Source organism: Myxocyprinus asiaticus, chromosome 42, assembly GCF_019703515.2.
Source record: "Myxocyprinus asiaticus isolate MX2 ecotype Aquarium Trade chromosome 42, UBuf_Myxa_2, whole genome shotgun sequence".
Classification (NCBI taxonomy): domain Eukaryota; kingdom Metazoa; phylum Chordata; class Actinopteri; order Cypriniformes; family Catostomidae; genus Myxocyprinus; species Myxocyprinus asiaticus.
Genome location: NC_059385.1, coordinates 25,654,136 through 25,676,708, shown reverse-complemented (window position 1 = coordinate 25,676,708; position 22,573 = coordinate 25,654,136). Strand labels below are relative to the sequence as shown.

At 38.7% G+C, this 22,573-nt stretch overlaps 1 protein-coding gene across 1 annotated transcript; it reads left to right on the top strand.

The window, feature by feature from the left end:
- Positions 1 to 15: 15 nt before the first annotated feature.
- LOC127432724 (ribosome-recycling factor, mitochondrial-like) lies at positions 16 to 21,705 on the top strand. The gene is made up of 7 exons (XM_051684086.1): positions 16 to 132; positions 3,457 to 3,635; positions 3,960 to 4,112; positions 15,152 to 15,270; positions 19,185 to 19,276; positions 20,413 to 20,572; positions 21,046 to 21,705. Exons 2-7 carry the CDS (start codon positions 3,467 to 3,469, stop codon positions 21,121 to 21,123), a joined length of 771 nt encoding a protein of 256 aa, XP_051540046.1. The 5' UTR covers positions 16 to 132; positions 3,457 to 3,466; the 3' UTR covers positions 21,124 to 21,705.
- The last annotated feature ends 868 nt before the right edge of the window (positions 21,706 to 22,573 follow it).

The window sequence follows — 22,573 nt, the reverse complement described above, 5'->3', positions numbered from 1 at the left end:
GCCTGTTCTGATGATGTAATACACCAAAATGCGATGACTTCTACACAAGTGTGTCCTTGGGCTGCCCATGTATCAAAAAAGGAATGCATTGCAAGACATGCTTGTCAAGGCACGCTCTTCTACATGAGTAAAGTAAGTTTGTGTAAATTGAGTTTGTATTATTACATTGGAAAGTGTTCTGACTTTATTTGTTTTCACAGTATTGTCAGTTTGTGTTTGTTAGCGATGGGGGACTTTTTCTTCTTCTTCCAAGGCTCAGTTATGTAGCCTAGCAGCATGCAATGAACTACACTTTCTGTCTAAAAAAAAATAATAATAATAATAATAATCCTTTAGTTCATAAATTACTGCATGGGTAATCCTTATAAACATATTAAAAAAATATGGCATACTGTTAAAAAAAAAAAAAAAAAAGATCTAAAGCAAAGCATTTTTTCTTGCATTTCAGTATAAATTCACATATCATTGGTTTTAGGTAGGATAGTGTAAGAATTATTCCACTTTTATTAACAAGGCCTAAAATGTCCTTTCCTAAATTATGGATCACATACTGACAACAGCTTACCTCTGACCAGTGTGTATAAAATAGTATACAATTTAATTGCTTGAGGCTTTAGAATAAAATACTAAAGCAATAAATTAAATAATTACATTAAAAATTTTTGTTGAATTAACACTATACCATTAAATGTGGTTGACAATATGGGTTTTTTAATGGCCCACTTTAATATTAATAATTTAATTGATTTAATTTTATAGCAACTGAGACGTACATAAAATTGCTGAAATGAACACTTATTTTACACAATATTTACAAAATGTGTACAAAAAAAGGTTTGAAAAATGAAAAGAAAAAAATCATCAATTGACAAGGATGTCGTTATATTTTTGAATGAACAAGGGCGAGTTAAAATATCGGCCAATTTATTGGCCTTGCTTATATCGTATCACTAACTATTAATAAAACCCTGTTTTAAATGAAAGATACTTCCTTTATTTTCCCTTTGAATCTAGACATGATCAAACTGTATACACAAGGTGTCATCCAAGACTTACATTTGTGTTTTTATTGAAAGTTGAAGAGCCACCAGCATGTGAATTCTGTAAGATAAGAATGACTATTAAGCATATTTTACTGGACTGTCCTGTTTTTAACAATACTAGACAACATTTCTATTCAAAATACTTTGTTGGAAGTATTTCAAAATGTCTCACCAGGATTAATTATTATTTTTTTCTTTATCAAATGTCAAATTGAAGGATCTTATATAGTTTTTGTTGTTATTTTTGTTTTACTTACCTTGATCTTGCCATGAAAATAGCCATTGATGCTGACATGGCATTAAAAGAATAATAAGCAAACAAACAACAAACTTATTAAAGATTCAAGATTAATGTTAGGATAATAAATTGGCTATTAATGGAAACATTAAAGGAATATTCCATGTTCAACACAAGTTAAGCTCAATCAACAGCAATTGTGGAATAATTTTGATTAGCACAAAAAATTATTTCGATGACTTCGAATTTGATTTCTTTAAAAAAAGCAAAAATCTGTGTTACAGTGAGGCACTTACAATGGAAGTGAATGGGGCCAATTTTTGGAGGGTTTAAAGGCAGAAATTTGAATCTTATTATTTTATAAATGCACTTACATTAATTCTCCTGTTAAAACTCATGTATTATTTAAACTTGTTTTAAATCTAAAGTAGTTAAAATCTTTGTTATTGCAGCGGAATACTGTTCTTGGTGGAGGAACTTCTAGTTATTTTTCACTAACATTACATCGTCATGGCAACGAAGTTGTAAAATTAGATAGAACTTTACACAGAAAAGTTAATAAGTGATTTTATCGCATTAAAATCATGTTAACACATGATAAACAAGCATATTGTTTACGTCTTGTGGCTATACTTTTGAAACAGTGAGTATTTTAACGTTGGTATGGATTGGCCCCATTCACTTCCATTGTAAGTGCCTCACTGTAACACAGATTTTTCTTTTTTTAAAGAAAAGGATTCGAAATTCATTCTTGTGGCAACCAGCATTATACCACAAATGCTGTCGATTAAGCTTAACTTGTATTGATCTGGGAATATTCCTTTAATTTAAAAGGCTTGACGTAAGGCAAAGGTGCAGAAAAATATCACTTGCGAGCCATTCGCTCCTGTGCACTGGCATGGTGTAATGTAGTGACCAACTGTACTTCATGAAATTGGACCACAGGTCTACTGTGAACAACAAGCAATCTTACATGCAACACTGTCTCAGTTTGTACAGTAAGGACTTCAACAGTTCACACTAAACATTTCTTTCATGAGGTGAGCTCATGCAATGAGGGTTCACCAACCACTCTCATTCCAAACTGTATAAATCAAATAGCAGCGTACTGTAACCCATGGACCACCTGTGCAACAGTTTTTCTGCTTGACTTCCCTTCAAAAACCACCACCACCTCCTCTCCATCCTCACCCTTTAGACCAAAACACCTGTGCCAGACACCTCCCATCTCCCACGGATGACAAGAAGAGTCACGCTTCTCATTTTTGATCTGCCTCTAATCATAACAGCTGCGGTTTGCATTGAACCTGCAACATGTATCATCGAGGCCTGATAAAAATCGCAGCTCGTGTGTGTTTAGGGGGGAAACCGTAGTGGCTGCTATTAGACCTGTGCTATTGAGTTATCTCTATCACGGTGGAGCACAGCAACTGAAAAAACACAAGAGGACAAACTTGTTTCATTCGCTGTTGTTTGGGGAACGAGAAGCAAAGGTGTATTTTGACTAGAGGGATACCTCACACATGGACTTAACAAAGAGGCAATGACAGAGACGCGAGTAGCCCGTGAGCTAGCTTGTGTCAAAGCACCTGCGGGACACCACTTTTGTCACAGTCCAGCCTGATAATCAGCCATGATTTAAAGATTTATGCTGCTAAACAGTTGGAAATAAAGGACTAGTGATCTATATTTATTAGTAGTGCTTGTTAAGGCTAAATGTTTTAATTGCACCACAGTGTTACAATTTTCAGGGAAATCAGTCTATGAATGGGTTAACTGTGACTGCGAGTTTTGGACTTGCAAGCCAGAAACCATTTTCTTTAGAATATGTCTTGATACGGATCATCTTCATAAAAATAGTTGGATAGATTATGATCATATTTAGAATAACTCAGAATAGAGGTGTTTGAACTGAAAGGACAACTACCAGTACACCTATTTCAAAATATACTTATGGTTTTGAGTTCATATTGACTTTGAAGTGGCTCTGGTTCTCTATTCTTCTACAAGCTTTTTAAATTTGAAAGACACCCCCTGGTGGTAACATTGACTCTCAACAGTCAGTGTATATAAAACAAAAATCTCAAAAAGAGTTAACCTAATCTATTTGGTAACAACAGTTCTTAATTTTGTGTCATCTTTGCATTAAATTATTTGCTCTCCTTTTTTCAATAGCTACACAGACATGGCGTTGAGTCATCTTAGCCTTCTGCGGCCAGTATTGTGCAGATTTCCGCCTTCCATCACGAGGATCCCGTTAGCAGCTGCCTCAAGAGTCCTTTCTTTACCCAGAGCGAGTTGTCCCATGGTTCTGTCGAATTATGTCCGTCATTATGCCACAAAGAAGAGTAAAGGCAAGTGAAGCACCACGGCTACTTATCCCTCACAGAACCACAACAAAGACCGTATATCATAGGGGTCGAAGTGGATACTGTATTTGTTTTCCATAGCAGTGTTTTTTAAGTTCACTCAAGTGCGCTGTGAGCCCTTATGAAGTGAGGAGAAATTCCCTTTTTTGCCATCTAACCACCAAATCCTGCTTTCATTTGTAATTGCTAAGACAATCAGCCTGCATGCTGGTCACAGTCTTTCATTTCTATATCCATCTTGCTCCTTTTGAAGCCATCAGTGATGAAGACATTAATGTTTCTTTCTTCATGTAACTTTTTTGATGTTAGCAAAGGCAAAAGGCCAGACAGCCAAAGTGAACATCAATGCGGCATTGGTGGAGGATATTATCAGTCTAGAGGAGTTGAAGGAAGACATGGCGGCTGTCCTGACGATCCTGAAGGACGATTTCAGCCGCAACCTCAACATACGAACCTCACCAGGTCAGGAAATAGAAACCCACAGACATGCAAACCTGTATTAAACCTATTACCCAGTGACGTCACTTCCTGTTGCTGACGGTATACTGCACGAGTGTTTGTAGCTTGCTAACCTGCTTAGCACTGCTTATTCTTATTCTTACATGTTCATTGTTTTATCCTTTGCCATTTTACCGCATGCTTCGGGTTTATACGCTTTTCTATTGTTTCATCTGTGTGTATTATACCGTGCGCACCCATTTCTCTCATTTTTTTTCTTTTTTCAACTTTTTTCCGCTTGTCTACATCTCGCGTCTTGACTGTGTGCATTCGTTTTCTCCACTGTGTTTTACACGGATTATTGCATCAATCTCAGACATCTGCTGATTAGGAACCACATCGATCTCAAACCCTCACCGCTCAAGAACAACCATAACAACAACAAAAAATTGCGGTAAGTCATGGCATCAGCTCATGTTATTTCTTCCTTCATTACATGCCACATGTTTACTATAGCTTCTTCCGTCAGCAGTGAGGGATTCACATGTGATAAATGTAAGAAATTATTCAGGCTGATGGAGAAGTTTAATGAGCTAGAGACACGCATCCGAACACTAGTGGAGGTCAGTGAGAAAGAGAAGCCTTTAGATACTGTTTCGGATGTGGGTAGAACAGCAAGCAACACACACACTTTGGTTCCGGATCTAGAGCCCCCCGCAGCAGGGCGATTGGGTACGTCTCAGGAGCATACTTGCTCAGCAAAGCGACACCACTCTCCCGTTCCTGTTAGGGTTTCCAATTGATTCTCCCCACTCAGTGATGCACCCACTGAGAATCATGTTGAAAGAGCCCTAATAATTGGTGATTCTATTGTAAGGAACGTGGAAATAGAGACTCCAACCAACATTGTTAAATGCATTTCGGGGGCTCGGGCATCTGACATCAGATCAAATTTACAAGTGCTGGCTAATGCTAAATTGCTAAATGCTAAAATTGTTATTCATGTCAGCACTAATGATGTCCGGCTTTGCCAGTCGGAGATCACTAGAGATCATGTTAAAGAGGTGTGTGAACTTGCAAAAACAATGTCAGACACTGTAATATGCTCGGGCCCCCTCCCTATTCGTCATGGTGACGAGGTTTATAGTAGATTAGTGTCACTGAATGGCTGGTGTATGAGTGGTGTCTGGAGAATAGCGTAGAATTTATAGACAATTGGAAGAGTTTTTGGGGTAGACCTGACCTGCTAAAGAGAGACAGACTCAATCCCTCCAGGGAAGGTGCCGCTATCCTCTCTAGTAATTTGGCTCATAGTCTTAATAATGATAGTATTTGACTAACTGAGGCCCAGGTCAGGAAGCAGACAATCTGGTTAAACCGAACGTCTGCTAGCTGCCTTGAGACGTCACTTAGGTCACATAATCTACAACACATAGAGACTGTATCACCTAGATATCATATAGAGACTGTGTCTTTTCCCCGAACTACCAAACACAAAACTCTCACTAAATCATTTAGAAAGATAAACATCATAGAAAGGTAGGGCTACTAAACATTAGATCTCTTTCTACCAAAGCACTAATTGTAAACTAAATTATTACAGATCATAGTTTGGATGTTCTTTGTTTGACTGAAATGTGGCATAAACCAGATGAATATATTAGGTTAAATTAATCTACTCCCACAGGTTATTGTTAGAAACATGAGCCCCATCTGAAGAGTTGAGGAGGAGGTGTTGCTACAGTGATGTTTTTGGTGTTACTCAGAGGACAGGATATTAGTTTAAGTCTTTTGAACTAATAATGCTTAATGTGACAATAAAAAATCTCTGCCATCTTTTGCCTTTGCGACAGTATATAGATCACCCGGGCCTTACTCTGGTTTCCTTGATGAATTTGCAAATTTTCTATCTGATCTAGTAGTTAATGTAGATGGAGCTTTAATTGTTGGTGAATTCAACATTCACACAGATAATGAAAATAACACATTGGGATTAGCTTTTATTGATATTCTTAACTCTCTTGGAGTCAGACAAAATGTGACAGGACCAACTCATCACCATAATCATACACTAGATTTAATCCTGTCATATGGAGTTGATGTTGATACTATAGAAATTCTACCGCAGAGCGATGACATCTCAGATCATTACCTCGTCTCTTGTTTGTTGCTATTAGCTAATGTCACTCAATCTACACCACTCTATCATTCAGGTAGAACTTTTCTTTCAACCACTAAAGATAGCTTCACTAATAATCTTCCAAAATTGTCTTACATACACATACAAGTCTAGAAACACTTGATTAGATAACAGAAAATATAAATACAGTCTTCTCTAGCACTCTTGATAGTGTCGCCCCCCCTTCAATTAAAGAAAATTAAAGAAAAAAGCCTCACACCATGGTACAATGATCACACTTATGCTCTCAAGAGAGCAGCTTGGAAAATGGAGCACACGTGGAAGAATACAAAATTAGAGGTATTTTGCGGTGCATGGAAGGATAGTGTCTGTAGCTACAGACAGGCACTAAAAGCAGCCAGGTCAGAATATTTTAGCAAACTCATAGAAAATAACCAAAACAATCCTAGGTGTTTATTCAGTACTGTGGCTAAATTGGTTCGGAATAAAGCCTCAACTGAACCAGATATTTCATCACAGCACAATATTAACGACTTCATGAATTTTTTTACTGATAAAATTGAAATAATCTGAAATAAAATTGGAATTTTGCAGTCATCTGTCACAGTACCTCAGAAAACAGTGTCTCATAAATTTGCCACGAGCAACTTCAATCCTTCACTGTCATAGGTCATGAAGAGCTAACAAAACTTATAAAAAAAATGTTAGATCCAATACCAACTAAGCTCTTTAAAGACGTATTCCCAGTAATCTCAGAACCTCTTCTTAATATCATTAACTCCTCGCTATCTTTAGGACATGTCCCAAGAAACTTTAAAATGGCAGTTATCAAACTGCTTATTAAGAAGCCACAGCTTGGTCCTAGAGAATTGGCTAATTACAGACTGATCTACCATTTATGTCGAAAATACTGGAAAATGTAGTGTCCTTCCAACTATGTTTATTTCTACAGAGAAGTGGAATATAATAACAATTTCAGTCAGGATTTAGGCCCCATCACAATACAGAGACTGCACTTATCAGAGTTACAAATGACTTGCTCTTATCATCTGATCACGGCTGCATTTCTCTTCAAGTGCTTTTAGATCTTAGTGCTGCCTTCGACACGATAGATAACGACATTCGTCGTTACATTGGCTACCTGTTAAATTTAGAATACATTTTAAAATTATGTTAACTACATACAAAGCTTTGAATGGTCTAGCTCTACAGTACTTAAGTGACCTTTTGACATGCTATATTCCGTCACGTTCATTATGATCACAAAATTCTGGCTTGTTAATAAATCCAAGAATATCAAAATCCACAAAAGGAGGTAGATCCTTTTCATACTAGGCTCTTAAACTATGGAATAGTCTTCCTAACACTGTTCAGGATGCAGACACACTCATCTATTTAGCCAGGTATACCCCTAATTTATCCTTCAACTCACAATTAGGCTGCTTTAGTTAGGTCTGCCGGAACCAGAAACATCCATCATGATCTGTAACCCAGCATGAAATTGAATGGCATCTATGCTAATATTATTCTATTTAATATTCATATCCCGAGGTTACCAGAGCCTGCCAGATCCAGCTCTGTTCCTGCTTGGTGTCAGACTCCACTGCTATGTGTCGCTGAGAGATGACGATAAACTACAGCCAGACATCACTTCAGTTTTTTTACTTCAGAGGATGAACTGATGCCAAACCTAAATTAAGACATTGGATACTTCATGTGCCACGGCCTTAACCTTGGACGTAGGATGGACCCCACCGAACCTCACCGAAATGACCTGCAGGTTGAACTGCGATGCACCTCATCATTTATCTCTGCCTGCATCACCTTTGTCTACTGATAGACTACACTCTTGAAATGAAATACATAGACTATCATTTAATTGCCAACAAAAGCCTTCATCAGCCAACAAAAGCTTTCATCAGCCAACTAACAAAGGACAATGCTTCTATGTGAACTTCTGCAGTTAATCCAGGATGGATTCCAAAGACATTAGTCATCTTAAAGTTCATAAAAAAACGTACTTAATTTATAAATTTAAAACCATGACTTGCACTGCACACAAATAACTAATATTGGTATTATATTCATGTTGTTTAGCCAGAGGGTAACTGGCCCCCACAGTGAGCTCCCAAGGTTATTTTATCTTATGGAGTTTTGTGTTCCTTGCCACAGTCGCCTTCAGCTAGCTCATAGGGGTTCTAAATACAATTACTATTTAATTATTTAATTTCTATACACATTTTACAATCATATTTAATCAAACTACACAGTGATCACTGTAAGACATTATAGATATTACAGTTAAAAAAAATAGTTATTTTTATTTTTTTATTTATTTTTTGGTTAATGCATTTAGAGATTTCCTCTAAAGCTGCTTTGAAACGATGTGTGTTGTGAAAAGCGCTATACAAATAAAAATGACTTGATATGACTTGCCCAAATATATGAAGCTTGTCACTTTTATCTAAAGCACCCTAGCGCTCCGATACACTCACTGTGAAGTTCTTTTTCATTTTCTTTTGCTCCCGAGTTTATGGTATACTTTTTGCGAACATTTGTACACTGGCCATGCTGCTGGGGGAGGCGTTTAGAGGAGCATTTAAATGTGTTACCATTTGCTACATAATTCTATGAATAAAATCCACATGAGATCAGTTAAAACAAAAGAAGTTGTTTTAACCAATCAATGATGATTTGCATTAATATTTATATATAATGTTTACTGATCTTGCCTGAGTGAAGAAATGAACCGAAATAAAAAATTTGCCATCAATGTAGGTGGAGCACTGGGTCACACTCACTGATAATGTTGAGCAATGGCAGTAAGAAGGTGTTGAACAGCCGTTACGAAGTTCTTATTAATGTTTGCACTTGCGAGCTGTTACGAACCACCACAACAATCTAGAAAACATTTTCGTTTTGGCCAGATTTTGTTTGCAACGACGTCACACCCGTTCGTTTTTCATTTTACTTGACATATCTTGGCAGTACAGTACACTTAATACACAATTCAAGTCACAGAACAATACAGACACAGAAACACAATACAGCAAACAGACATTGTATATTATCACAAAATTAAATAAGGTATACTGTATACTACTTGTCAATGTTTGGACACATTCTTTATTATTACTATTTTCCACATTTTAGAATAATAGTGAAGTCATAAAAACTATGAAATAACAAAAATCTAAATATGGTAATTACGGTATGTAGTGACCAAAGAACGTTAAACCAATCTAAATTTGTATGTTTTAGCTTCTGCAAAGTAGTCACTCTTTGTCAAGATTACAGCTTTGGGCATTCTCTCCAGCAACTTCATGAGGTCCATCCTGAGATGCTTTTTAAACAGTATTGAAGGAGTTCCCATGTATTCCGGACACTTGTTTTCTGCTTTTCCTTCACAATCCAGGCCAATCCATTAAACTAAAATAAATAAATTACAATCTTAGTTTTTGTAAAAACAAATTTCAAGCATTTTAGCTAATGTTTTTGGATCAAAGTGTTTTTAAGATCATGACAAACATAATTCAGTCAAGTGTGTCCCAACTTTGTATTGGTAGTGTATAAAAATCTTCTACAGTATATGTAAGCAAAGAGCAGTAATGAATCAGGAGCATTGAAGTAGATGTCTGTGTAATGAATAGCAAAATATGCAGAAAGATAATAATGTGGTGAGCAAGGAACTTGTAGCTTTAAACTCTTTCCATCCAGGTGAACCACATGTTCACTTGTTTGTGTCTCACTGCAATCCACAATCATCTCCTTAATCTTGCTGTCACTGCCCAGTCACCTTGACAGGTTGAGGTTCTACCTGACTGGACCATGGCAGTATCGGCCTGCCTTTGTGTTTTATGTTCCCCCTTTGTGTCCGCCGTGCGCTCTTCGGTGATGTCATGGTTCTGTCAACTGGTCAGGTTGGGCTTTGTCTGATGAGGACCATGACATCATCGTCCCCTGTCTGTCTTGTGTTTGTGTTTTGTGTGGGTGCACACATCTGGCGGTGGGTTATCGCTGTGCACGATTTGCCGCTGTGTGCCCTCCGGTGATGTCACAGTCATGGCACCTTGCCAGGTTGGGTGTTACACCTGTGCAGGACTGTGGCATCATCGTCCCTTGTCTGTTTTGTCAGAACTTGTTTATGTTTTGCTCTTATGGTTTTCAGCTGCTGCTGGCATGCTGAATCAGCACTTCCATGGGAACCTTGATTGTTTCCATGGGAACGCTGATTTGATACAACCTTCAGCTGCAAGCGGCAGCTGTCTCTTGTTTGTTTTCCGCCTATTTATATCCCCTTGTGTGCCATGTCCGATGTTGGATCATTGTTTCTGTTTGTGCTTGCTGTCGTGCATTTGTGACAGTGATTGTGAGTGTATGTGAAAGTGTGTTTTCCTGCAGTTCGTCAGTGCCGCACACAGTCTTGTTGGAGGAAGATTCCTCAGATCTGTGTCTGCGTGTCAGGAGAATCACTCGCCTGGGATTTGCAACACACACACCCATCTCACGAACTCTCATCCCTTGCCCTCTTAATGGTTTTCCTTTTTGAGCTCAGACGAGCTGGAGCTGGAGCACCTTTTGTGTTTTTGTATTTTATAAAAGACTGACATTTATCTCCTCTGCTCTTGGGTCCTGTCCTTCCACGCATTCTGACACTTGCTGACATGTTGTTGTCGTCACACTATACCGAAAGTGCTTTGTGCACCTCCCAGTTTCATTTCAATTGGAGATGAGTCCCAAGAATGTTTTTTGTAATGATTCTTGGGCCTCATCTCTGAGATGAAACTGGGAGGAGCTTAAAGCACTTTCAGTATAGTGTGACAACAACAACCTGTCCTTAAATGTCAGCATAAGTAAACTTAATGAGGATGGTGAAGCTGTGCAACACAGTCATGCATGAAAAATAAGTTCATAAGGGGAATGAGCACGAATCCCTGCAGGATGGACAGGATGGCATGATGATGGTTCATTGATTACCGCTTGCGGGGTTTGAACCAACAATGTTTCCATTACCAGCCCAGACCTTTAATGAATATGGCCACATACACACTTCAGCTAAATACGGTTGTCAGTTCACCTTTGAGTGCTAAGTCCTGGTCTGTACATGCACACACAGTTCAGTAAATTACGGGACTGACAACCGCAATCTAAAACCAAATTAACTACTGAATTTCGGGTAGTGACAACTGCATTTTCATAAATTCCACGTAGTGTGTACAGAACCGAACTGAACAACTAGTTGTTAATGCCGTGATTAATGGCGGCTGTGAGATTTGCCTATCTTCTGGTGCAAATCACACAAACCGAGGTGTGTGTCTTCATTCATTCATATATTCCAGTCTCTCTCCACTGTAGTTTCTTTCATCAGCTCTGCAGTCCCAGGGTAACCTGTATATTACAGTCCAGGGACAGCGTGAGTGCTGTCTAACAGCAGCCGTTTAACGCGCATAAATGAAGCACGGCGACTCTGTCAGCAGCTTACTAAACATTGCCGGATGATAATACATTTTGGTAGATAAACACTTTGTTCAAAAATAGCGAACACAAAATGGGTTAAGCGGGTGGCATTCATGTTTCTTGTTCTCAGGTGCGAGATGCTGTAGCGTTGCTATGGTTATCACTTGTCAATCTTAGCAATTGCGGCAGTCAGTTCTGTAGTCCGTACACACATGGAATGAAAATTTTGGGGATTCACTCCTGCATTTAAATGTGGTTGTCACTCCCGAAACTTTGTAGTGTGTATGTGACCTATGTTACACCACTCCAATTAAGGCTGGCCTGAGTGAGAATCTGTATTGTGTCATTTAAGGGGATCTGTATTGTTGAGGTCACTGAGGTTACACAAGGCTAGAAGAGCATTTTGTTACCTCATCCTCAGATGAGGATTAATGAACAGAGATCCATCTTTGCACATATTCTGGCCATTACCATTGTTCCACAAGATGGGGTCATTTACCTTGTTTGTGATTCTACTTCCTGAAGTACATCCAGGTCAGCCCTGTTCACTGCAGCCCAATTTCGAAAGACATTTTAAGACATTTAGGTCTAGAGGGGGTAGCCTCTCTTCAGAGTCCATGTTCTTCAATTTCACATCATGACCTTTCCCAAATCTTCCTTCCCTCATCCTTGCTGTTTGGGCCATCTTGGACTTGAACATGGCTAAATTCATGGAATGACTCGGGCCAGTGAGAAGGCAGAATTATTGACGTCTTTTTGCTAAGCAAATCATCTGGCTTTCATTAAGTGGTGCATTTACTATGAAGGACGAGAAGGACAGGAGAATCACCTTGGCCAGGGAGAGAGGTTTCAGAGAAGGGTATTAATGTGGTGACCTGGTGTCTAGGCACACTGCACAGGGATTATGGCCTGTCTGTCTTTCGGCAATAGGATCAACTGTTTGCGCTTGGATCTCCGCAAACATACCTTCTCCTGTTCCACATAAATCTGCCGTCAGAGGACATCTCTTCACAGGCCCGTTTGTATTTTTCCAAACACCTCATCTCAAGAACGAGGGCTCGGCTTCCTTACGATAATCCGTCTAACGTGTTTCCAACAGAGGGCTCAAAATTGTTTCCTGAAAACAATTCTAGCATCAGGCAAATATAGCTTCTGATTATTGAGTAACCTTTAGGTACTCAAAATGGAGAGGGCAACAGGTGGTACCATGACCAGGAAGAGCCCATTTGGCTAATAGCTTCCCTGTTGATCCTCAAAGTTTTTTAGCGGAGGAAAGCAATGTGTTCCATGCAAGCGTTAGCAGATGTGAATGCTTCCAGGTAGCGCACACAGAACGCACAAGCTGAGATGGGTTCCAGTGCCAAAGCTGTCCACCGCAAGTCGATACTCCAGGCCAAATGCATGCAGCCAAACCTTTGCTCACCACATGACAAGATGGAGGTTTGGTCGAAATCCTATCTGCACTGCTAAGCCCGTTCAAAGATTGGACAGATGCTGATTTTCATAGCTCACTGAGCAGCGAAATTACCTTCTTAGATGTTGTCGTTCAACAAGTGGACCGGCAAAATGGTACATATATGGAGAATTTCAAGCTCTTGAGTGTTTTCTCAGAGCAAAAAGGCACATGCAGTTTCTCTTAGTTCTTGAAAAGATCAAAATGTAGAAAAAATCATTGTGGATTACAATGCATCTCAGCTGCTCTCCACCCTTTCATAAATGTGGGATAAAGTAAGGTAGGACAAGGAGAGAGAGAGAGAGAAAAATTGTTGTGTGAGGTAAGGCAGGTGGGGAAGGAGACATGCTGGCCAAACGTTCTGGCTCTCATGTCTGTAGAGAATGGAAGAGGTGAACTGCTTTCATCCCTTGAGGGGAGTGAGACGTGTCGTCACAACAGTCATAGACAGCGGCCTCTTCATTGTTTGATTCTTAGAGACAGGTTGGGAATGGATACAGAATACAAACAAGTGTCTAGTCATGAGTTAGAGTGACATCATTCCATTCTTTTTTTTTCCTAAATGAAGTGCCCCCAACCTCCTCGATTTCCAACTTAAATATAATTTTGTTAGGTAGTTGATGTCAAACTAAACTGATTAGAAGAAAATGCATGTATTGAAGTTTATATCAAATTACCTCTTACAGCATGTGCATGTTGATGCTAATAAAGTGTAGAATTATATTTCAGTACTTATTCTAATGCTGATATTGTAGATACAACTTGGCGTGATGCGATAAAGCCCCAGGACCCTACTGGTAGAGAAAGCTCTGACCAAACATTTGCGTAAGGTGGATGCCTGATGTTTTATAAATCAGCAAATTGGGTTTCCAAAAGCTCGACGGGACCTGCTTGTCTGAAATTCTCATCAGTCAAAGGATGCCTACATCAGAGTGCCTACGTGTTGCAGGAAAATATTTCTGCATGACAAAGTATTCTTTTTGCAAACCCATTGAGTTTTTCCTCTTCATCCTTGCAATGCATTTTCTCTATTGAAATCAATGGATTTCCCACACTCTTTGATGTTGCGAATACTGTGTTGGTACCCTCAAGCAATAAATCACATTTCTTACTTTTTTTTTCCTTTTTTTTTTTTGACATAACCATGACTGTTATCAGTATGTCAACTCGCCTTGACTGTGAACAGTATTGCGCAACAAAACATTTTGTTGGTTTTGATGCATCTCACTGGGTTGCTCTGTGGTTTTGGTTGTGTTTTACTTGGTCGTTTTTGGTTTCCATTGCGTCTCAATTTGTACTTCTGTGGTTTTCGTTGCATTTCACAGTTTTCATTGTATCTCACTGTGTAGTTCCATGGTTATTGTTGTGGCTCACTGGGTAGTTCCTCAGTTTTTGTTGCATGACACTGGGTAGTTCTGCGCATTTCGCTGCATCTCACTGTGTAGTTCTACAGTTTTCACTTCATCTCACTGGGTAGTTCCATGGCTTTCATTGCATCTCACTGGGTAGTTCTGCGGTTTTTCGTGCGTCTTACTGGGAAGTTCTGCGGGTTTTGTTGTGACTCACTGGGTAGTTCTGCAGTTTTTGTTGCATCTCACAAGGTAGTTCTGCGGTTTTTGTTGCAACTCTCAGGGTAGTTCCACAGCTCTCGATGCATCTCACTGGGTAGTTCCACAGTTTTCATCGCGTCTCACTGGGTAGTTCCACCCACAATAAAATCTCATTGGTCCAAACTCATTGAACCTGCTCTAAATAACAGTAAATTTAAACATCTAATATGTTCTGACTGGCCTTGATTTTGTCGTTTCACACATTTGGCTTTCATCCAGTACAGGAAAATGACTTGATAATTGAAACTTGTGACGTGCCTAGTAAGGGCTAGTTTTTATGTGTAAGCTTTTGTTTTGTTTTTACTTTTCTTTTTTCAATTTTAAGTGGTAAATGGGTAAATAATTCACAGTTTTAGAAACTCTATGGTATTAACTTCAGTGGGTTGTGTTTCTATGTTTTCAGGTGCACTGGACCACATTACAGTCACCACAAAGGATGGCAAGTTTCCCCTCAACCAGCTGGGCCAGATATCCATGAAGCCTCCACAGCTTCTTGTGGTCAATATGACTGGCTTCCCAGAGGTATGGCACCAAACCATGGATGGTTTCCTAGCAGATCCTCATACCAGACCCTCTCCATTCATACATTGGCATGCATAGTCAAGCACACACACCAAAAACACTCCTTCGCTTGCTGAAACCTGAGTGTGATGGACTCTTTCCAGCATGAGAATTTCAGAGAAATTGATTGATTGTAGGAGGAAGCCCTTTGTTCTTGGAGAACGATTGAAACGTAGGCCAAGAGTCTGTGGTTAGCTGTCAGAGGACAGGAAATGACCGCAAAGTGCCCTCTGGAACTTAGACCTGAGTTAATGTGTGATATCTCTCCCTCTTTCCTTGTGTCTTGCTGCCTCTCCATACATTATGAGACTCTGTCTTTCTGTTTTTTCCTCCCCTTCTTCCATCACCAAACTCTCTACTGATATATCCGTCTTACTGCCTGATGCTCAGATAAACCTAATGAGATGAATGTTCTCTCCTCTTGGCCTATGTCCACTCAATACCAAAGTCTCTGGTTTCGTTGTGGGTCTAAAACCCAACAATCCAGTTTCTTCATCCATCCTTCAAGACTACAAGCCTTTGCACATATTAGGGGTGGGAATCTGTAGGAACCTGGCCATACGATATTATATCGGTACCTGGGTCAAAATATTATAATATTGTGATTCAATATGTTTAGTGTATTGCGATTCAGAATTGTGATATATTGCAATCTTTTACTCTGTGCCATCTGCATGTCCTTTGAGTTTACTGTACTAGTACGTATGTGTCAAAAGCTTCCGTACAGTCTTGCGGTCAAAAGAGTATACTTTGAAAGGCTAGAAGCCCCAACTGTACACGAGATGTAAAGACTAATAGAAATAATTGAGTGTTCCTTGACCTAATATGCAGTTCCTTTCATCTTCTCACACATTTAAGTGGTTTATAATCTCTTTTTTCCCAAAATATTGATGTGAAAAATATAACTAAAAATAATTTTTAATACAGTTAGAATATTAATATAGTATTGTGAGGTGAAATATTGCAATACTTTGAAATATCGTCTCTCAACTATAAAATATAGATAATAGGATGCAGTATATTAATACTCTAATGTATATCCAGATATATCCCCAAGTTTAAATTTCCTTACTGTAAAAGCGGCTGCGGTGACACGTATTATGTTATTGATATAACAATTTACTACTTACAAATGGATTTGGCTTTCTATTCATCACCTCTATATTAACTAACCTGCACAATATTAAAGGGTCAGTTTTCATGCGCATTTGACCATAATGCCAGATGTGGCCATTTAGGGTGTCAGAAAAAACTGGCCATTACCTAATAGGCCTGCATAAAACAACACAGAGGTGACTGGCCCGGACCGAAAGCAAACAGCTTCGTGATTATTCTAATCCATTACACAAGAATTGGACATTGTTTTCCAGTCATTCATTAAAGGGCTAGAATATGTCCAGTCTTGTTGGAAAAATCCCAGTGGTTGTTGTGTGTTGTGGTGCTGACAGCAGTCATAAGCTTTCTTTCTCCTTATGCCTGTGTGGTATCCAGAATCATTAAGAAAGGAGTTTTAACCCACTGTTTCTCCGGGCCGACTTTGAACTCCACTTGCTTTTTAATCATAAGTGCGGAGGCTTACCGCTTTTTTTTAAACACATTAACCAGAACATTGTGAGTTTTACCGTAAAAGTCATACGTTCTAGAAATGAATGATGAAATGAAGTTAAAAGAGAATCACACTTGCCTGCAAACAACGACTGCATGTGTCCGAGTCAGGCGCTTTTTAAAGAGTGTAGAACACAGACATTTAAAGGGATAGTTCACCCAAACATGAAAATTCTCTAGTCATTTACTCACCTTTATGTCATCTCAGATGTGTATGACTTTTTTTCATCTGCTGAACTCAAATGAAAATTTTTCAAAGAATATCTCAGCTGTTTTAGTCCATACAATGCAAGTGAATGGGTGCCAAAATTTTAAGCTCCAAAAATCATATGAATCAGCATAAAAGTAATCCATAAAACTCCAGTGGTTTAAGTCTTCTGAAGCGATATGATAGGTGTAGGTGAGAAACGGATAAATATTTAGTCCTTTTTTACTATTCTCCTCCCAACTCAGTGAATCTCCACTTTAGCTTTCAGATTCTTCTTCTTGTGTTTTTAGTGATTCCCATTCTTCATGCATATCACCCCCTACTGGGCAGGGAGAAGAATTTATAGCAAAAAAGGACTTAAATATTTATCTGTTTCTCACCCACATCTATTATATAATTTCTGAAGCTATGGATTAAAACACTGGAGTTGTATGGATTACTTTTATGCTGCCTTTATGTGCTTTTGGAGGGTAACATTTTGAAGAAAGTCACATTTGGGATGGCATGAGTGTAAGTAAATGATGAGAGAATGTTTAGGTGAACTATCCCTTTAAGATTATGGGAATGTGTGTACAGCTTTGTATATATACACATACGTACATAAAGTGGACTTGTCTGACAGAGATGTGAACCAATAATGAAAATTTTCCATCAGAATTTTCAAAGTCAGACTCCAACAAACCTATTCAAAGCTAAAGTGTCACTGATTGTGCAAATTAATGTCACTAATTCAGTCTAAAACTAATCTAAGGGGAAGTCCAGAATGGCATACTGTTCCACCATACTACTCTCACTATTTCTGTTGTATGCAGTGTATACAGTATATAGTATGCACATTATTTATAAGCAAGAATTACCTGGATGACTACGTTTGCCATTATATGCAGCAGAGCACACTGCACACATGCTGTTTATCGTAGCATACTGCATATTATTATTTTTAAATAAGGCTTTGTTTCCAGAATATCATACTGATACTGATACATACTGATACTGATCACCAGTGTCAGAAAATAAATGTTACAGTAAGGGGCAATATTTGCCCCTTGGATTTGATTTTCAGGGGTATTTTTTGCATTTATGAGGGAAAATGTTTTAATGAACCATTTAAAACATAGAACTGTGTCTCATCTGTTTACATCAAATACTTTAAAATAATCCATCCATTAACACATATTCTCAAGACTGAAAATGTATTACTGCTTACTCTAAGAATTAAATCAACATTAATTCATATTTTATGCCATATGTATAACTTGGACTAAAGTAGAATATTAATAACCAATCGAAAACCAGAAGAATTCATTACAAGGCCCCCCCGGATTTTGGGGGCATTTTTGTTATTTTTAAATTGCAAAATATTTTTGAGATGATAACTGGACTCTCAATTACATATTCAAATAAATTAGTTATTGTGTACAACATTGCCAACAAATTACTATAGTATACAGTATGCAGTCAGCAGTGCCCTACTATTTCATTCTGAACATAACCTAAATCTTTATCCATGAAACCAAAAGCCCTATGATGTATACTTACTACGCTGCCTGCAAGCAAGTTCAGAGTGTATTCTGAGGCTAATCTGGACACAGGAATATTAATAGGTTATGAGGTGAACAGACAGAAACCCCCGACACTGGGTCATGGTGGGTCATTGCCCTGCACTGCTACCTCTCAGCTCCATTCCGAGGGATTTGGTGCTGACAGTGCCCTGCGGCGTTTCCTACACCACACACTCCACCCACCCCAACCTCTCCAGCCCTCAACCCCTCTCTCTGGAGCTCCATCTTGAGGAGATGCTGCCCAGCTCTTTCTGGATCAAAGGACCCGGGGTCAGGGTACTTCACTGGTCTGGGGGGTGGGGATCTAGTGAGGAATGAGGGTTGGAGAGATGCAAAGGGTGTGTTAAAGGGATAGTTCACCCAAAAATTATTTTGTTGGGTGAGTAAATGATGATAGAATTTTCATTTCTTGGTGAACTATTCCTTTAAGGGTTGAAACAGGTACCGCAAACCCAGCTGGCTGTCATTTGCCCTGATGTGTTTGTGTGATGTGTCCTCAGGCCATGGCAGCTGTCACCCGCGCCTTGCAAGACAGTAGCATGGGACTCAACCCGGAGGTGGAGGGCACTATCATCAGGGTGCCTATTCCCAAGTGAGTGTTTTGCCGCCCAGGGCCTAAATCCTCATGACCACTCACCTTTGCTTTTAACATCACTTTCACCCCTGTTCCTGTCTTTCTATCTCTACTATGCCTGGCTGCCTCTTCCTGTTTGTCAATGCATTGGTGATGTCTGTTTAATGTACATTTTGTGACTAAAGTGATGGTTGCTAAAGCAACTGCATAGCAATGCCCTGGCAACCACCGACAACACCACTGCATCGTGGTGGCAGGTTTTGTACGCAAAGCACCACATTTATGGAAAATGTAATCATCTTGTTTCTTTTTGTTCTTGAGATATTCCCTTTGAAGTCCATAGTGTTTCTTTTAATCTCTTTTTAATCTTATCCTGTTGTTATATTTCTGAAATATATCCAAATATGTATATGTATATATATCTCAAAGAAATATTTCGGTCATGTTTAACATATCTTTGTATGGTAATATTACATGCTGTCTCTATAATCCATACACTCCCCGTGTTATACAAAAAAGAAAACTCCACAGTGGTCTTCAATCCCTGACCGCGTTCTCTTCTGCCAAGCCAAATAGTCTCACTGCACGGCCTTCATTCTACAAACCACAAAACTGTTTTATTATGAGGCCGTGCGACAGCTACAGCAGCAGGTGCTTGTCTGGCAGCTCGTACGTAGGGGCAGAACGTCTCACCCGTAATCAACGCGGCCTCCTCGCACACATTTGCATTTCTAAAGAGAGCGGGATGCTTGATTGGCTCGGAATCAGTAATTATGAACATTGTTTGCAGTAAACAGACACTGCTCTTGGACTGTTCTCAAATGGCTCGCAGCAAAATGGCAATTATAAGATGGGGGAACTTCTACACCTATCAGAAACTGGGAGAGAACAACAGTTTGTTGATTTGTCAAACTTTTTTCTTTTTTTTAGTAGTTTTCAGCATGTAGCTGCTTTTGGATTGCACTGTGTCATATAAACAGATTGTCTGACAGCATTGTAATATCAAAGTGTAAATAACAGGGTTTCTGACTACAATTTACTCTTAATGCATCTATAAAAATATCTTTAAATGTCATGTACTCCTTTTTCAGTGATTATTATGATCTAAAATGAGTCATGTAATAAGCTAGTTCAACCATATATTTGACTCCCAGGGTAACACGAGAGCACAGAGAGAATCTGGTGAAACTGGCTAAGCAGTTCAGTAACAAGGCTAAGGACTCACTGAGGAGAGTCCGCTCCAACGCTGTCAGTCAAGTGAAGAAGTCCAAAGAGGGCGTCTCCGAAGACACCATTCGCTTGATAGAAAAACAGGTGATATAAATGAGGATTAACTAATGAAACTGGATTCCACATTCATGGAAAACATGGAAATATCAGTGAATTTTTAAATTCTCAATTCCAGGCCATGGAAATAAAAAATTATTATTACAAAGTCATACAAAAGTCATGGAAATGTCTATATATGTAAAAATGTTTTTTTTTTTTTTTTTTTTTTTTTTTGGTTATGCTCAGCTCTTAAATATTTTGTTGGCTAGAAAGTTCTCCTTGTGAGTGTAATCTCTAGTATAAGATGATTTATTAAATCCTTTTTCAGAAATCATGAACGATTGGAAAAGTCATCAAAATCATAGAATAGTCATGGTAATTCATTGGGCTTTTTAAGTTAATTATTACACACTAATGTATATTTGAATGTTGTACATGAACATTGAGTATACAATTCCAGCATGTATTAGTAACATTTGACATTTGTTCTGATTTTTCTATTTTCCTAACATCACCAGGTTCAACAAATGGCAGACAGTTTTGCAGCAGACGTTGACAAACAACTAACCACTAAAACCAAGGAGTTACTTGGTTGACAACAAAGCTTCCAAACTCTTATTACAACCCCGTTTGTTTCTCAGTTTTTGTGTTACTCAGGTCAAAGGCAGTGTGCTTTTCTAACGAATGGAACAAAAATCCCCTGAGCTCTCAACTCCAAACAAAAAAACACTTAATGATGGTGCTGATGGAAGCGCAAGTGCCGAAGGTGCCATTTTGGGTGGTGTTTTTGTGTTTTTCTCATGCATAAACAAATGTTGCCGTGGCACGCCAGTGGCTTGTGGTGCTCCTTGTGCTAACATCTTCAAACAAAGAAATGGAGGAAAACGAACTTTTAATGTGATTTGGGCTACTCCTCCTAATCAAAGCGATGCCACAAACGTGGTGTTTATGTAAAAAGCAATGCACTGAATGTAAATTGTGGTCTTTACAGGATGGTGAAATTCACACAGGGTGGGGAACGAGTGCACACCATAACATGCTGCCAACATTTGTTTCGCATTCACTGTTGCAGCCACCGGGCTAAAAATGGTCCTTCCCATTTATATGATCAGACTAATCGCATCTAGCAGTGTAAACTGAATAAAACGCATCAGCTATTGTTCTGGTGCTGTTGCCAACGCTGTTGTTTGTGTGTTTCTTATTTTATTCATCATTTGAGTCATATTTCCTCATGCCTCGTTTTGTTTATTAATGTTGGAACTTTATGCTCATGATTGTTTTACCACAGGGTTTCTCAACTGTTGGGTCTGTTCTGATAGGGACAGCAGGGAAAAAGCAATGCTATACATTGCAAATAATACGATTCAACTAACCATACACAGTATTTGTGTATAGTTAGAATAGCAAAATACACTTCCCATCTCTTTTGTTGTTGATGTCAAAGGCAGTGCGTCCAATCAAACTCTATAGTATTTAGGCTCTATAGTATTTGTTTCTTCATAATGTGGTTAATGCTAATGCAAGATTTGGCCCCTTTTTTTCCAATTAAACTTAAAGGAATAGTTCACCCAAACATGAAAATTATCTCATCATTTACACACCCTTATGCCATCCCAGATGTGTATGACTTTTTTTCATCTGCTGTACTCAAATGAAGATTTTTAGAAGAATTTCTCAGCTCTTTTGGTCCATACAATGTAAGTGAATGGGTGCCAAAATTTTGAAGCTCCAAAAAGTCAGCATAAAAATAATCCATATGACTCCAGTGGTTAAATGAATGTCTTCAGAAGTTATATGATAGGTGTGGGTGAGAAACAGATCAATATTTAAGTAATTTTTTTTTACAATAAACTCTCCTCGGTCAAGCTCCACTTTCACTTCTTCTTGTGTTTTTGGTGATTCACATTCTGGGCAGGAAGAAGAATTTCTATCAAAAAAGGACTGAAATATTGATCTGTTTCTCACCCACACCTATAATATCACTTCTGAAGACATGGATTAAAACACTGGAGTCATATGGATTACTTTTATGATGGCTACATGTGC